The sequence below is a fragment of the Galleria mellonella genome, unplaced genomic scaffold (assembly GCF_026898425.1).
Source record: "Galleria mellonella isolate WM207_F2 unplaced genomic scaffold, CSIRO_AGI_GalMel_v1 utg38, whole genome shotgun sequence".
In the NCBI taxonomy this organism is placed as follows: domain Eukaryota; kingdom Metazoa; phylum Arthropoda; class Insecta; order Lepidoptera; family Pyralidae; genus Galleria; species Galleria mellonella.
The window spans coordinates 5,264,941-5,282,795 of NW_026442090.1; the positions used below are offsets into that span (position 1 = coordinate 5,264,941).

Consider the following 17,855-nt stretch of genomic DNA (forward strand, 5'->3'; position numbering starts at 1 on the left):
ATATTTTTATTTAATTTAGTGTTCTGTAGAAATTAATTACCTAACTATTTATTATGTTTTTAATTTTAATTCCGTACGCAATAATATATTTTTTAATGAATATGACTATACCTATTCCCTTCTGGGATTTGACATCTTGAGCATAAATTAAAAAGACATTTTCATTTAATGATTCATTTATTTTACACAATAAATCATATAAGTTTTCAGAATATCACAATTCAAATGAGAAAAGGAAATACTTCAGTCAAATAAGTTATTTTCACCTAATATGCATTAATAAATTAAACATTTCAACAATACTATCCTAAAGGTAACAAACTCCCTTTCTCATTTCAATTAATTTGCCATATTTATGTAATCATGATTAGTAATTACACATCAACAAAATCCATAAATATCCAGATTTTTCATTTTAATCATAAAAACAACAAAATATCAGTGGTAAACAATGGTTTATTTTTGATATTTATGAATTTAGTAAGCAGTATACTATTAAACACAAAGCTACGAGAGAGAGAGTGTAGTAGTGCGTATTGAAATTACCTATCAGTCATAGCTTCATGATTGTAAATTAGTGTACACAAAAAGACCTAACCAATTAGGAACACTTTATAGCGAATAATAATTTTATTAAATAAATTGTCCATGTTATAAAATTAATAAAAACACTATTGATTAGATCTTTTTTTATTTGTTAACTTAGTTTTTATATATCTAACATAATATAAATGATAATTTCAACAACTTATTTTGAAGTATATTTTTTCTTGCATAGTGTCGCAAAAACTAAATCACAAATTATTTTATAATTTATAATGACATTCCTATGCATGATGATACTAGTAAATATTACGATTTCGTGTGATTCTTGTAACATTTTCTTCAAATGTCTATTCTATATTTAGAAATGAGATATACACAATACGCAAATTGATAATTCGAAAATAATAATACCGATAACAAATCTGTAACTATTAACCAATATAAAAAAATGTAAACCTTTTTGTTCACGAGATCTAAACAATTAAAATAGGTAACAAAAATGGAGTCTATTATTTTAAGTCTATATTAGACCTTACAACCTAATCAAAATTATAATAGGCAAAATTAACTATACACTACCTACTAACTAAATTAGATAATAAAGTTTACCCAAAACTACAATACTTTATTGGTCAGAGCATTCAAGACGGCAAATTGCTACGCTATTTAAGTAGCAGTACAATCTGGATACTTTATAAAAATTACGTGAGTTTTCTGAGTGAGTATGTGAGAGCTCTCATTACTAATGTGACGACATTTATACATGTGCAAATAAGTCTATACACACCAAGCGTGATGCATTCCATTTTGAAATAGTCATAATCGAATCACATACGGTTAAATCAAGATAAAGAGAGAAAGGTAGGCAGAGATCATATTGTTTGGAGTAAGTACTTATACTTATGCTAAGAGTTACTTATGACTGAAAAATGCTTTTTTCAATAATAATCCCTTCTTGAAAATTATGTCCAGTATTGAATGCTCTGAATTTACATTCTTATACATATCAATAAAATTTACGATTCTGGATCTGTGGACGTGTATGTGGCCGCTTTACTTGTCTGAAAACAAATAATATAAGGTTGTTATAAAGAAAAATCAAAATAATAAGCTCATGTTATTGCCATGAAGCATTATGGGCTTTTAATATACTGAGTAATGAATGTTTTTAACCTTATGTTATATTAATACTTATGTTTAGTTCCAAAGACTAAACGATTTGCCAGACTCAAAGATTTAATCGGAGCCAGCGCTTGACAACGTTAACTAGTTATTTATAGAAAAATAAAAACTTACTTCACAACTATCATAGAACAGCATTGCCGTCTCACTATCGTGAAAATTCACTGTGACAGTCTTGAAGACGGGTTCGTAGCTTGTATAATCCTTGGCCGACCACACGCACGAGTCGCCAGACATCTGCAGATAATTATAAAATGAAAATAACTAAATAAAGCATTATGCCGTAACCAACAGTGTTTTGGAACAAAAAGAACATTCTACGTGTTAATCTAAAATAATGCACCAAACATTCAAACTGAATAGGAAATATGAGTAGGAAGTATGTAAATATTCATACAGATGTTTCGATGTTTGTTATACAAGATTAAACAACTCAAAGGATTTTAATAAAATTTAGTATATAAACGATTTCTTTCTTGCCGTGTGACCCCGGCATAGAATGGACCACCCCTTCCTTTTCCGTGAGTGGGATGGGCAGCAGCGTCCTTCTTAAAATATCACCAAAGTCTAACTGTGGTTGCTAACCAGCCTGGTAAGTGTGGTAACTATTAGTAAAACCCCCTAATTGAAGAACACTAATGTTAAGCAGTGAACAATGAATGGCTAATATGATAAGACCATTTCTTTAATTAACACATATACTACTATCTAATTCCATATTCTAATAAGAAAGTTTGTTAAGAATGAGCCACTATTAAGATTAATATCATTATACTGTACCTGGAACTCTGTATCCGTATGTATAAGCATGTCCGCGAGTATTTCTCCAGTGGCTGAATCGGTTATAAGGATTTTGGGCGAGTAGACATCTTGGTCATACAGCACTTGTATATGTCCATGCTCACACGCGGTCTCGGTGTCTCCCTGTCGCACCACTACCTCGCCATCACACGAATAGTACGATGATGATTCATCTTCCTCCTAAAAATTGTTTATTTTAGTACAACATGGAATGGTAAATAATTTAAAAAGCTCTGATAAAATGTGGTCAACCATTTATTAGCGCTTTTGAAATTGACTATGGTACCCCATATACAGCAATTTGAATCTTATATTCCAGCCAAAAGACAGCACGTAAGCACTGCTGCTCCTCTGAGCAATGTCTCTCACTAATGTCTTTGTCTCTACAAAGACATTAGTAAGATGGAAGTGCCCATGCAAAAACCTGTACAGTCCTCTCTTGTGGGTTATTATTATATTATATATTTGTATGCGCAATGACGGCAAAACATAGCATTCTACTTATATAAAATTCAAATAATTTTTAACTGCACTATTTATGCAAATAAATTGATAAATTACAATAGTACCACAGTATAAAAAACTACTTTTCATACAGTAGTTTTACAAAGGTGTCTACATAGAATTACTTTTGAAGGATGGCAGGGGTGGAAAGATACCGAGCTGCCATACAATTACCCGGTACCTGCCAAAGGCCAACGAATATTTTTGAATTTTATATTTAACCAACACTCGACTGAACTTAGTTAAACTGACTTACTGATTTGGTCGAGTCAAATCGCGCAATACTTATAATTCAGTCAAATTTAGGTTTTAATTAAATTTAAAATTTTGAATTAAGTGTTTAGAATTTTTAGATTTTAGAATTGAGAACAGAAAATTTAGAATTTGTTAAATTCGCAACAAAAACATATTCATATTAAATGATCACATCAAAAATATAAGAACAGGAAAACTTAAAGTGAATATCTCCTCATATTGAAGTCAGCTGAAAATAAATGTGAAAACCCTTGCCATGAATATGGCACGACAGGAGAGAAAGGGATTGTTAGTAATGGAGACTAAGAATCCCATTGTTAGCAATATACCCAACCAGGTCGACTTCTTCGTGGTTGTCCCTGGAAACTATCATGATTAATTTCAGATGAATTCATCATGATGGGCTAACGGGCTTGTTTTCATTCTCATCGATCACCCTTCACTGGTGCCCCGCCAGCGTATCCCGTTAGCGCAGGCGGGGTTACCATACCATTTTCATCCAATAAAAAAAAATATGGCACGACAACAGATTTCTATGGACGATAAACCACTGTATGAAGACTCCTTATACTGTGATAGTACTAACCTCATTATAGTAACCATCATAGTCTTCATTGTGATCATACTCATGTTCGTAATCTTCTTCATCATCATCATCATCCTCATCTTGATTGTCCTCTTCAGGGTCTTGGAAATGCACTTGTTTGAATATCTCTGTGACTGAGGAACCTTTATTAGCTTCACCGTTAGGTTTTATCTCAGTCTTCACACCGTCAGTTTGCTCTGTGGTAGCAGAAGTACCTGACTGTGTCTGATTTACAGCATTCGTAAACACTGAATTATCTGCACGTGCACTATTTTCCAAATGCTTTGGAAGTCTTAAAGGCGCTACGCCACTGAAACTATTATCTTTGGTCTCCTTCTCTTCTCTTATGGCTTGTGCAGCTTGAGCTTGCAGTTTCTAAAACAAAACAATAAATATGGTCATGACTATAATGTTTATTGGGGTATTCAGACCCATTTGTCCACTTTTGACATTGTGATGAAAGGGACGTTTGACATACTCATATTTTTCGTACCATATTACAATTCTACGTGACAAAAGGTAGTCCAGGACTAAGAGAAAACTGAAATTGTCACAAAATTTGGTGTCTGCCAAATTTGAACACACGACTTTTGCAATTTATAAATCAGAGACTGCAGTATCATTTACATTGTAATTTTGCAGAAGTAGTATACCATACTGTCATTCTATATAAGTAAATCCTTATTAATATTAAAAATATGTTTGTTACATTTTGACATCTTAACATTCAATCGTCATAAAATTTAGTATATACATAGTATTTGGGATGGAAGCCCATAGGTTACTTTTTATACCAGTTAAACAATTATCCCGAGCATGTAAATGAATTCATGGGTAAAAAGTAAATTTGCAAGTATGTATAAACAAATGTATGGTAACAAATAGTAAACTAATTCATCCCAAAATAAAATATGAGGAAAAATATTCTATATAAAAACAAATATAATGTGAACGTACAAAGGGGTTTAAACTACTACTGTACATAACTAGTTATAGTGAACTTACTCGTACACACTGGATTATTTTCTCCTGGAAGGCGGTGGCTAATTCTGTCGACTTGAACCTCACAGCGAGAGTTTCTTGCTCACCAGCGGCTGTCTCCGCGTAATTTCTACCGGCCCACGTCCATGCACGATCCGAATTTTTCATTGGTAATAGTTCTAAATCCATGAATAACAGCATATTCAGTACCGCTTTGTGAACCTGAACAAGTAAAAAAATGTACATTTATCCAACCTTAGGGAGGTTAACGAACTAATACATAACAAATATTTATTATATTTTAGACGACTTTGCATAAAATCTCCTCTTATTTTGGATAATGCGAAATTGTTAAATTCGATTTTATATATGTGGCTCTTCAAAAATTAGATAAAGGTTTCTCCTGAGTCGCAACCTCGTAATGTTCCTACGTATACATACATGTGTGTGATGCCCCTGGTATTGCAGATGTTCATAGACCGGTTAACCGGTAACCGGTTCATCAAACGGGACGTATATTAATTTTCCACCTCAGTGGTATAACACGAAAATATTGAATTCATTTCTACTCAGGCATAAATGTAAGTAAATATGTAAAAAAATTAAAAAAATTGAAATGGAATAGTGTTGGTTTACGATGACCGACTACCAGTGAGGTGCGAAAGATGAGAATGGTAAACAATTACGAATAATGTTTTTATACATACCGTAGAGTGGTGATTACAACATACCTGTTCTCGCCGGAGCAATAATCTATAGCTTTTCTTCTGAGGATGATACAAAATTTTCATTTCCCCAACACCGCGTTCCTTCCATTCTCGAGATTTGTCATCATAACGGTACAGTTTACAACGTTCTCCAAATAATTTTTCCTGTAAAAGTAATTATATAAAAATAATACTCATTTTTACATTCATATAAACATAATATACATGCACAAAAGTGAATAAAACATATTCCAATAATCTATATAATTATTTAGTATGTACGAGCTATAGTAAATCAAACTAATAGTAATTGAATTAGTAAGTATTGTTATTTACATAATGAAATTTACCTCATCTTCTTCTCCAGTTGTAACCACGATTTTTTCAGGCAATGGCACAATTGGTTCATAATGAGGATCATATTCTTCATCAGCGCCGGCAGTTGCACTAGCTTCGTCACCAGCACCGCTTTCACTCTTAGATGTATCAGCGTCTTTACTAGATTTTTGGGTGGCCCCAAACAATTGTTGTCCAGCACCTTCCCATTGAAAATCGGATTTTTCTGTAATACACATTAAATTTAATATTAATGTACACATAACATTCCCTACATAATTTACAATATCTGCATTAAATTATTACTTTGAAATCCAGGTCCACTAGAAGACAGCGCAGCAAACGATAAATGATTGTCGACTTTAAAAAGAGTCTCCTGTTCAGTAGCTGCATTGCCTGTGTTTGTGTGATCTGTTTCTTTATCTCCAGAACCTTTTGATGATATAATATTGGATTGTTTCTGCTCAATATTCAAACCTGAAGTCCACTGAGGAGTTGCATTAGTTGCAACTCCAAATATTGATTTCCCAGTGCCCAAATTTTGATTTTGCACATTTGTACTAAATATAGATTTTCCACTCGATGCAAATATATTATTAGATTTATTTTGAGTATTAGCTAAATCACTTATACCAAATATATTACTTTTACTAAACCCGACTTGTTTCTGTTCATCTGCTCCAAATATTGATTTTACTTCTGGTTTCTTGGCCTCCTCCTTTTTGTCAGAAGTGATGCCAAATATTGACTGATTCATTGATGTTCCTGAATTTCCACCACTAAATATTTTATTTCCAAATAAAGGATTAGATTGAGCAAATACAGATTTAGGCTCTATGTTCTGTTTTCCAGCCTGTGTTGATCCAAATACAGATTTGGTTTCAACAGTCTTTTTTTCATCTTCTGACGTATTTAAATTACTCAACTTAGGAGCTGCCAATATTGAATTTTTGGACACTGTCTGACTTTGGTTTTCAACACTATTTGTGGATTTGTTTTCTGGTGAGGTGAATAAAGTTTTTTGATCTGCAGACTCGGAATAAAAACCAGAATTTTTATCAAAAGAATTTTCTTTGTTTGTATTATCAATTTCAATCGCTGAATTATTATTGCTTGTAAGGGTTGAAGACTTAGTGTTTGTACCAATAGCGCCCAAAGGTGTTCGGAACATAGAACCATCAAAAGATTTATCAAAATTGGTAGGAGTTCCATAAAGGGATTGTGTTGGACTTTGTAATGTGAATGATGGTGTTTTTATTGGTGTGGATATAGAAGTGAAAGGAGAAGATTTTATAACTGTATTTGCTGAAACAGGTTGTATACTGTCATCATCTCTGCAGCCACGACAACCTAAACAAGGTTCTTTATTTTTATATGTAAAGAAGTTCTCTGGTAACATCAGCTCTTTAGCGATTTTCTTTTCTTCTACAGATGCCTGTATTTCACTCACGAAAATAACATCATCAGTATCACCAGATTCTTTTTGATTACTGTCAACCACTTTTTTATTTTCTAATTTCCCATCTCTCGCTTTATCAATAGCTTCCTTGAATTCTAGAGCAATTTCATTAGTTTTAAACCTAAGGCAAAATTGTTGAAGACTCAACTCCCCTTCACTAAAATCATTAGCAGCAAATAACCAGGTCTTGTCATCCTTTGGTGTATATGTAATGTCTGGAGATAAAACATGATTCAAACAAATCTTCAAAACTTGTTCCCGGCGCATTACAACTCTGTAAAAAATGTAAATACTGTATAAATACACAAACATATATATATACATGTAATACATTTATAGAGGTGAGAGGCGATTGTTAATAATTGAGCTTAATAACCCGCATTGCTAGCAATATTAGGTCGACCTACACGCGGTTTTCCCTGGAAACCATCGTGATTAATTTATTGTTAAATTTGTCACGATAGGCCAAGGAAACTGCTTCAACCTCACTGGCGCCCCAGTGAGGGATGATAGGTGACGCCAGCGTATACAGATAGCGCAGATATGGGGTTGCCATAATTACACTAATAATTATTTGAACTTACCTTACTTTACCAGTATCTTTATGCTTCAATATTTTAACTATACCAATACCCCTTTCTTTCCATTCACCTGACATAAATCTGAATAATTTAGCCCGATGACCGTAAAGCTCTATTTCATTTTCCTCTCCGGTAATTACTTCCACCTTGAAATAATGAACATACATGTTACTAAATATGCACAGTATAATTAAAAAAAAAATACATAAATAACAATATTAGAAATGATTTTTATTCTTACTTTGTCTGGCATCGGTATAACTGGACTAAAGTGAATATGATGTCCTTCATCCTCTGATGCATATTCATTACCGTCACTGTCTTCACCTTCTTGATTACTAGGTGATTTTACAGGACTTTTTCCTTTGGTTGCCGTTTTAGGTTTAAAAACAAAGTCAAATGTACCGCCTTCTTTACTCAGAGGAGTATTTGTAGTTTCCTTTTGAGGAGTTGGTAATAATCCTGGTTTTACTGGTGTAACAATTTTGATTTCTTCATTTTTATTTGTGGTAAAATCAACTGGTTCTGTGTTATCTTGTGTTGTTTTCAGGGATCCGAAAGCAGAACTTCCAATAGGCTTTTTATCTCCAAAAGATATAATACTTAATCCTTTATCTTGTGGATTTGAAGAAATACCGAAGCTAAATTTGTGGGCACCAGTGCCATCAAAAATTGAAGTTGTCTGAACTGGTGTTGTAGGAACTATAGAAGATTTTTGATCAGTTACTGTAGTAGAAGGAATACCAAATGTAAATTTAGAACCAGAATTACCCAGACCAAATAAAGATTTTGGCTCTTGTTTAACAGAATTTGGATTTTTTGGGTTATTACATGCATTGCAATTTTCATTGTTAGCTTCATTTCTAACAAAACATTCTTTGCACTCCCAAGTACCTTCTTTTGGTTTAAACTTATCTCCCCAACCTGAAGAAACTGGTGTAGTTACTACTGGAATATTACTCTCAACTTTTACAGTGGTATTTGTTTGAGCAGGAATACCAAAGTTGAATTTAGGCGCATTATCAGAAGTAAGTTTAAGTCCACTTTTTTCTGCATTAGGATCTTTTGGACTATTACAGGCACTACACAATTCAATATTAGCTTCATTACGAATTAAGCATTGCTGACATTCCCACATACCAGGTTTGGGCTTGAAAGCTTCTCCCCAAGTCGAAGTAGTAGGGGCAATTGCATTATTTTGCATAGAAGTACAACTAGGTTTAGGTTGTTCACAACAAGCACATTTATCAAAACTTTCCAAATTATTTGTGTAACAAGTCTCACAATACCAAGATCCTGCCTTGGGTTTAAATTTATCTCCAAATCCAATCTGACTAATTTGTTTTGCTGCATTTTGTTCTTCTTTTGCAGCCTTTGAGTCATCTTTCATTTTCGATTGTGCCGTTTTTATGGCATCAATGAAGCTATCACAGGTTTGGGCTGTTTTAAAACGTAAACAGAATGTTTCTGCGACCAATTCGCCCTCTGAGAAATCTGTTGCTCCCCATGTTACAGCTTTATCCATATTTGGCATTTTTTGGAAAATCATCTCTTTTGTGATTGCATGATTACAGCACACCTTCATAATCTGTTCTCTTCTCATTAATAACCGAACTTTTTGTATATTATCCTTGTGTACAAGCAACTTTATATTACCAAGTCCTCGTTCTTTCCATTCCTTAATAGAAGTATCAAATCGCAATAATTTAGCCCGATGTTCAAACATAATATTTTCATCTTCTTCGCCAGTTTTCTGTTCAATCAAAGCAGGCAATGGTACAACAGGTTTAAATTCCACTGTAGGTTCGAATTCTTCCACGGTATCTGAATTATTTAATTTATCTATTGTTTCTTTATTGGACTCTGTTTTGGTGACATTATCAGTAACTTGGTTTGAAGATGTACTAAATAAGCTACTAAAAGGCGAATTTGTTGTAGTTTTAAAAGTTAAACCACTGAAAACATTCGTCTTAGATGTTGCTAGTTCTGAAGATTTAGTATCGGATTTTATATCAGTCTCCACTGGCTTAAAAGTCGGCGTACTGCTAAAAGTGAAGCCTCCAATAACTGTTTTAGATGTCTGCGATTGTTCCGGGGTATTTTTTACTGTAGTAGTAAACTGGGTGAATAATGGTTTGGAAGATTCGGCCTTCTCTTTGTTTTCATGTTTAGAAGTGTTGGCAACGGTAAGTAGTGATTCTTGTCGTGCTTTTTCAAAAGCCTCATAAAATTGTTGTGCTATATCAGCAGTTTTAAAACGTATGCAGAACTTTTCTAGAACGACAGTCTCATCTGCAAAATCATTCGCAACCCAAAAGTAGGCTTTCGTTTCATTTTTCATGGGCTTTATTTCCATTTCTGGTGTAATAATATGATTGGCACAAATTTTATGGATTTGTTCACGGCGCATTAAAACTCTCACCTTAGCAGTAGTTTTATGTTTAAGCAATTTCATATCACCAAGTCCTCTTTCCTTCCACTGTTTATCGATGAATCGGAATAGTTTAGCTCTTGAACTAAATATTGTTATTTCGTCTTCTTCGCCAGTTGTTACTTTTACTTCAGCTGGTAATGGTATGATAGGTTTGAAATCGGGACAAGGATCATAATTTTCAACAGAAGTATTACTTCTCTCAGACAAAGTCCTAGATTTGTTTAGGCTAGTATTAGGTGAAACTCCTGTAAATACTCCATCAACAACATTCACAGTATTATCCAACGTGTCATTACCTTTTGTAGAGTTTGACGCAGTGTCTGTAGAGGTATTTTCCGCATTTGAAGATTGAGATTGGAACACTGTTGATTGGTTCCAATTATTAAAGGGACTTGTTGTGTTCATTGTTTTGTTCCCAGACGGGAAGCTAAATATTGGAGGAGTCATTACTTTTGTCTCATTCGTTGAAGGCATTGGTATTTGATAATTATGAGCAGTTCCTTTAATGTGTTTAGATGGAATTGTCACACTCAGTATTGGAGCTGGAGTTGTAGTACAGGTAGGCAGTGGGTCTGACGATGTAATTACAACATTTACTGGTAACGAACGTGGTATTTCTTTTGATTCAGGCGGTTGAACCATTTTTGATGTTATTACTGAAACTGCAGTAGTGGAGACTGATACCGATGCACTTGGAACAGTAGAAGCAGTTGGAATCGTCGGTAAAATAGGAACAGTTGGTACTGAAGAAACTGATGAAACTGCTGGAGGAGGTATATTTGGCGGAACAAGGTGAGACACATCTAAATACATTTGATCGGGTGTTGTATACATTCCAGGATAATTCATTGGAGCTCTAGTTGGGTCGAATAGCGGCGGAGCGCCCGGAACTTGAGTTGCTTGCGCAAATTGTGGGTACTGACTGTAAAAGTTATACAAATTTTGACCATATAATTGATAAGGATTAGGTGGAACAGGAAACGGAGGTACAAGGCGCTGATTAAATGAAGATAGCACTTGCGGCGGTGTAAACGGCAAGGGTGCAGCAAAACTAGTACTTTCATTTGTTCTATAGTCATCTTCTAAATTGTACAAATCACTTTCATCTATTGTCTGCTCAGATGATGCTTTCTTCAGTTTATTCACTTCTTTCTTCAACTCTGCAATTTGTTTCTTCAAATCTCCCACATCTTTACATTCATTTCTGCATTCATCAATTTGGTCTTTAACATTATCTACTGAAATCTTAAGGAGTTTAAATTGATCTGTAGTGTTCTGAATATTTGTATGAATAGTACTAATAATTTGATTACTTAATTTACGATTCTCTTCAAACCAAGTCTTACTCTGTTCCATGAAATCACTAATAGTGTTATCTCTCTTCTGCAAATTCTTTATTTCATTTTCAATTCTTTCTAAAAATTGTTGATCAGCTCTTGTACTTTCTAAAATATGAGAGTCTGTAGCAGTACGATAATTAGTGACATTTGGATTGGGCTGTTTTGGTGTAGAGCTTATGTTGCGAAAAATGTGAGAATTTGGTCGTGCCGAATTATATTCGCTTCCGATAAATGATACATTTTCATCTGAGGAATATTTGCCGCCTACATCATTAACAGCAGTATCAGAAAGGTCAGGATCAATTTTATTTAAATGTGTTTCTATACTTTCTATCATGACTTGAGTATCTGAATATAATGGATAGTCTTTATTAATGCCTGAATTTTTTAAACTGTCTAGTGCTTTATAAGAATAATTTCTGGCCCTTGTAAGTAGGGATACACATTTGGTTTTTGTTTCAAGTGAATTGGCATCTTTGGAAGTGTTGTTTTCATCAATAGCAATTTTTTTGTAGGTTAAACCAAGATAGTAGTATGCTTGTGGAGATTTTAAATTTGATAAAATTTCAATTACCTTAACATAATCACAATCATTTAGATGATTTACAGCTACAAACAACTTGCTTTCTTCTATTAATGATATCAAATCTTTTGTGCTAAGTTCTTTATGTGTATAATCAAACAATCTTTTTTCAGGCATTTTTACTACTATCTTAGATTTTAATTTTTCAAGCAATGGTATAGCCGAAGAATAGTAAAGGCCAGCTCTTATTTCTAAATTATTTTTGTCATTAACAACAGTTGTTAGTTTCGCTTTTTCACTAAATATTCGGCCTAAAGTACAAAGTAGCTCTGGATCTAAGCCATAGCTATCAACACATCTTACCACCTCTATCCCTCGACTCAATGTCGCTCGAATATCTGTTAACTCTGTGCCTAATTCATTTTGGCTAAATTTATAAGCACAATCCCACCATTTCATCTGGGAAAGAGGACATAATAAATCAGTAATAATAGCTGGTAAAACAGTCGGTTTATCAGCAACAACATAAATTCTTTCCGTATGCTTTTGCTGTCGTGTTGTTAAAGCAGCACAGTAAAGGAATGCATGAATATCTAATTTATTTAATGTTTCAGGACCACAATCAGATGTTGTTGGTGTTAGCATATCAAAGAGAGTGCATTTAAAATGTGCATAGTTTTTATAGTTCAGCAATATCCAAACAAAATGATGTAGTGAGTTAGGATATTCCTTTTGGGCATCAATATCATATGTTTCAACTTCTATTTTTCGGGGCAATCTAAGAACAGGAGCATTAAACCAATTAGAAGTGATATGAGAAGACTTTATCTTTGTCAAGTGTCCCCTACTAGTAAATATCTTTTCATATAATTTATCCCTCCAATGCGTACCAGAACAACATTGGGAGATCCGATCTAGTAAAAGCTGGCTTTGATCTTGAATGTTTGAAAGCAAATAATGGCCAGATTGAGAGCATCTGTATGCACCTTCAGTATACCATCGGCGGGCAGCTTGCTGTTGCTTCTCTGTAGCATGTGTTAACCAATTTACTTTAAGATCCTGAGGTGTGGTATGCCATGCTATCAACATTAAGGGAGCTGCAAACTTTGTTGCATCACGCCAACTAAGTTGATCTTTTTTAGCTTTCTTTAATAGAAATGTAGCTGCAATAAATGCAAATTGACCTCTATGATGCTGCAATAAACCTGTGTGAAATTCAGCATATCCAGGAGTTGCTCCAGCCTTAGTCACAATCTCAATAGCCTGGTCATAAGCATGTAGAAGTTCATTACTTTCAACCAAACTTTTTGATGAACCACTTGGTGTTTCTGTAAGACTCAACACACAAATCCGTTCCCGAACTGTCAATAAAAGTAGTTGAAAAACCCAGTCATTTTGGTTGTGTGAATCATGTTTAAGTAGATCAACAAGTGTTTCATACCAAGTATAATTATTTATGAAAGTTTTGGCACCAAACTCAATATTGCAGCTATGATCAACTGCTTTTTTTATTTCATTGGTTTGCATGTAATGTTTAAGTAAACGAGTATGAAGCAGTGCATCTTTTGGTCGAGCTACCAATTCAGCTGTCAGCAAATTGACAAGGGCTTCTGGGTCAGAATTAGATTCAGTAATTAGTCTCTCACGCATCTTAAATGTCACTGGATGTCTTGGAAATGTTGCCTCAGCTTTCTCACACCAATATTTTGCACGTCCAGGATCAATAGTAACATCATCATCAGCTAGTAATTCGCAAACTGAAACAATTACAAAAGATTAAATTGTAACCAACAGTACCATATAGTATTGCATTTGAGTTTTCTTGAATTTCAGACACTAAAACTTTGATAACAATATTTAAGAATAAAAGATATACTATAAAGATATCTGCTACATCTATATAGTAACATGTACTGTATAGATGTAGCAGTAAAGATATACTGATAAAAATTATGAAACAAGAAAATTTTCTTATTTAAATTTTTTATGTACACACTAATTTAATATTCTTTATTCTTTATTGTACACAAAAGGTTATTGAAATGTAAAAACAAACATAATAGTACACAAAGGTGCACTTATCTCCAATAGAGATTTCTTCCAGCAAACCCAATATGAGAAAACTGACGGTGCATTAGTAGTTACAGTCATACATGTGTACCAATCGACTTAAATGTTATAATTAAAAATAAATAAAATATCTTTACAATTAAAAAGACCGATAGGTATAAATAAATAAATATATAAGTAAATACATATAAATAGATAGATATATATTATATATAATACACAAATATAATAAGTATGTACATGAGCATTGTGAGAGGTAATAATTCTTCAGATGTGATTTGACATAATTGTCAAATGACATAATATTTATGAAAAGATTAAATAGATGGTGTTAGAATCAAATACTATGTATAACTTTTTTAAAAATTACATATTGTATTGTCTGAATATGAAATTCACAAAAAATTTATAATTTTGAATTATTTTGTAACTTGTATAATATCACTTAATTTAGTTTATTAATGATATTTTCCATTACCAAAAAGGGTGTTAGAAATTATAATTAATTTAAAATTTTGGCTTTGATTTTAGAAATTGGAGTAATATACTACTATAGTCCACTATTCTCGATAAGCTCATATTTACATAATAAGAAAACACAAAGGCAGTAAAATAATATACATTTTTTTAATAATATTTATGCAGGGCAACAAATGATTATAATTGGGTGTAATAAACTGCAAAGTAACCCGAGTTCATTTAAGGTAAATAAAATATACTTTGAAAAAAAGTTGTGAAGACCCTATTTAAGTATTTATTTATTAATTTCCTTGTTACAATGTCATTACAACATTGATCTCAAGTAGACTAGGTATAGCACACAATATTGATTTCAATTTTACAGTAACATATAATAAACATCCCATCCCTTGTGAATTCCATCACAGACCACAAAGAAATCAGATAGAGGTACTATCTGAAATATTATTTAATAGAATAAGTGCTCTAATAAAATAATATAAGCAATATATTTTAACCTGAACAAATGTTTTAGCATTAGGCACTGCAAATAATATGTGACATATACCATAACCATATTTGCTTAAAAGTACAAGAAGTTTACATTAGCCAATACAATAGAATTTTGTTTGTGTTAATAATGTTTGCCCTTAAAACTTTAAAAACATGTGACAGTTGATGTCTCTTCTTGCCTCTACTCTATTGTATCCCATCAACCCCAGTAAGAATAACGGAGGGTACATTTAGGGAAAAAATAGACACTGTAAGGCTTGAAATATAAATACCTAATAAATTTGTTCTGTAGATAACACTATAAATAACCTAGTAAGTTTAATACTAAACAGATTTCATTCCACAAAAAAAATACCTTCAATCATAGTAAAACTAGATATTTTAATTTAAAAACTGAAGTACTGAACTAATTTTATTAAATTTCTATAGTACTAATGTGAAAGAAAATTCTTTAACCTTTCAAGTAAAAGAGTTTTCCAAGTTGATTTATAAATAACAGTTATGAGGTAAAAAACTGGTTAGGTCCAAGTTGAATTCACACACCAATGGTTCCATACATAAATATATATGATATTAAATTACCTATATTGCCTTTAATATATAATTTCTTATTTTGAGCTATAACTGTGGTTAAAAACTGGATCATACAAGTAAGTTTGTTTTCAGAATTTAATAATTTGTCAATATGGTACAAGTTAGAAACATTGTTTTATTTTTCATGTAATACTCAGCCTTTAACTATTCACTGCTGAAGATAAACCTCCTCCTTAAGGAATTTTACCAGTAGTTGCCACATTTGCCAGGTGGATTGGCAACTGCAGTTAGGCTTTAGAGATGTTTTAAAAGGGATAATGCTGCTCATCCCTTGCCCTCCCTAAGTTGCCTCTTATGATACCCACAGGAAACAAAGGGATGACCTGTTCTATGCTAAGACCATACAGCAATATTTAATACCTGCTGATACTAGTAGGTCAATTTTAAAACTTATCAATTTTGAACCCTATCCTAGAGAAATGACAAGTTATTTTTTCAATTATTTCCATTGATATATGTACAAGCCAATAATATATAAAATTATTTCAAATAGATAGCTTTAATAGTTGTTCAGATATAACACTGTGACAGATAGACAAAGTTATACCATAAGGGTTCAATTGCATTTTTTTAACATGGAACCTAAATAAACCACATAAACATAAACCTAATAACCAAATCAAGAGCCTGATTGTTTAAAGTCAGTTTTATATAAAAGCTTTTTTTATGCAACTTTAAAGTGATGACGCTAATGTAGTTCAGATACTACTCCTGTCTAAATAATAGCATAAATTTCAAGAAAATAAGTATTTAACAATTACTCATAGTACTAAGTACAAATCCATTTCAAAACATTGTAGGCAACCTACAGGTAGGTGTTAACCTACATTTGATTAGTCAAGATAATCTGAGAAACACAAAAATAAATAATTATGAATATCTATTCTGATTATCTATTATTTATTGAATGATTTCGATAAGATGGCATCATAGACTTCACAAATGATCTGTAATGTCAATGACATCTCTTTAACACACATGGAAATTTAGTTATCGTGTTTTATTATCAGTAATTAGACAAGCTTTTACCCTTTACTGTGAAACAAAGTATAAGATTTTTAGTTCACAGCAGGGGGTATGACAATAGTCCCACCTAAATGAATGACACGAAATCTAATAGAATGAGAGCATATCATCCATAAAACTAAAAGGAATACAACAAATACTTACTGTCCAAAATAGTACTGGTTTGAGTTGGGTCTATATCAAGAGCAATTTTATATTGCTCAAGAGCTTTTTCTTTTTGTCCCAGTTTCTGTAATGCTTGTCCAAGGAGCTTGTATGCTGCGGCATTATTATCTTTTTGTGTCAGATATTGTTCGACATATAATTTGCAACTAGCATAGTCTCCCACTTCATAATACAGCCGAGCAATTGAATATGCCCTTGTTTTAAACTGAAAACAAACAAAGTTATAAGAAAATACTTGATAATAAACCTAATCCTTGAAAATATGCCAAGAGACAATTTTGTACACTTACCTCTTTTACAGACAATTTAGATATCAAATTTTCAACGTATTTATCTACATCCTTTTTATTTCTATACATTTTCACAGCTATCACCAAAACAATATTATTTTTTAAAGCCGATATTAATTGCACAAGATAAAATCGCGTGGAGAAAAGATCGGCATTCGGTATTCGTCATTTTCTGAAATGGGTGGCTGTTCTAATAAAATTCATTTACCCCACAGCATAGCGTTAATCAATAAACTTTTAGAAAAGTCGTTGGGTTTATTATAAAAAAATATAAATAACCATAAAAAAAAAATTTCATCAATTAATATATAAAAAAGTATCTACTATATATTTACATGAAATCAACACGAAACATTTCACTGTTTATAAGAGCGATGGACTCCATGTTTCGTAGATACAAAAAATTGTGAAAATCAATTTAGCGTTAACAATGTGTAATCATTTAATATAATTACAAAAAAACGACGAATTAAAAAAATCCTTCTTTGAAAAATCGCTTGAAA

The 17,855-nt window shown here is 32.6% G+C and overlaps 1 protein-coding gene across 1 annotated transcript; it reads right to left on the reverse strand.

The window, feature by feature from the left end:
- Nucleotides 1-158: 158 nt before the first annotated feature.
- Nucleotides 159-17,543, reverse strand: LOC113522835 (E3 SUMO-protein ligase RanBP2). Its single transcript, XM_026908668.3, has 12 exons — nucleotides 17,353-17,543; nucleotides 17,042-17,267; nucleotides 8,180-13,992; nucleotides 7,942-8,084; nucleotides 6,205-7,631; nucleotides 5,913-6,124; nucleotides 5,587-5,727; nucleotides 4,880-5,077; nucleotides 3,875-4,249; nucleotides 2,509-2,709; nucleotides 1,843-1,965; nucleotides 159-1,607 (listed from the first exon to the last, which is right to left on the reverse strand). The coding sequence occupies exons 1-12, from the start codon at nucleotides 17,419-17,421 to the stop codon at nucleotides 1,563-1,565; spliced, it is 8,973 nt and encodes a 2,990-aa protein (XP_026764469.2). The 5' UTR covers nucleotides 17,422-17,543; the 3' UTR covers nucleotides 159-1,562.
- Nucleotides 17,544-17,855: the final 312 nt, after the last annotated feature.

Bases quoted from the DNA above. Each gene is read 5' to 3' on its own strand.
- LOC113522835 (XM_026908668.3), bottom strand. From the start codon at position 17,421: ATGTATAGAAATAAAAAGGATGTAGATAAATACGTTGAAAATTTGATA. The intron at 5,728-5,912 runs GTAAATTTCATT...TTACTTTTACAG, and splicing joins CAACTGGAGAAGAAGATGAG to GAAAAATTATTTGGAGAACG. The intron at 1,966-2,508 runs GTACAGTATAAT...AATTATCTGCAG, and splicing joins ATACGGATACAGAGTTCCAG to ATGTCTGGCGACTCGTGCGT.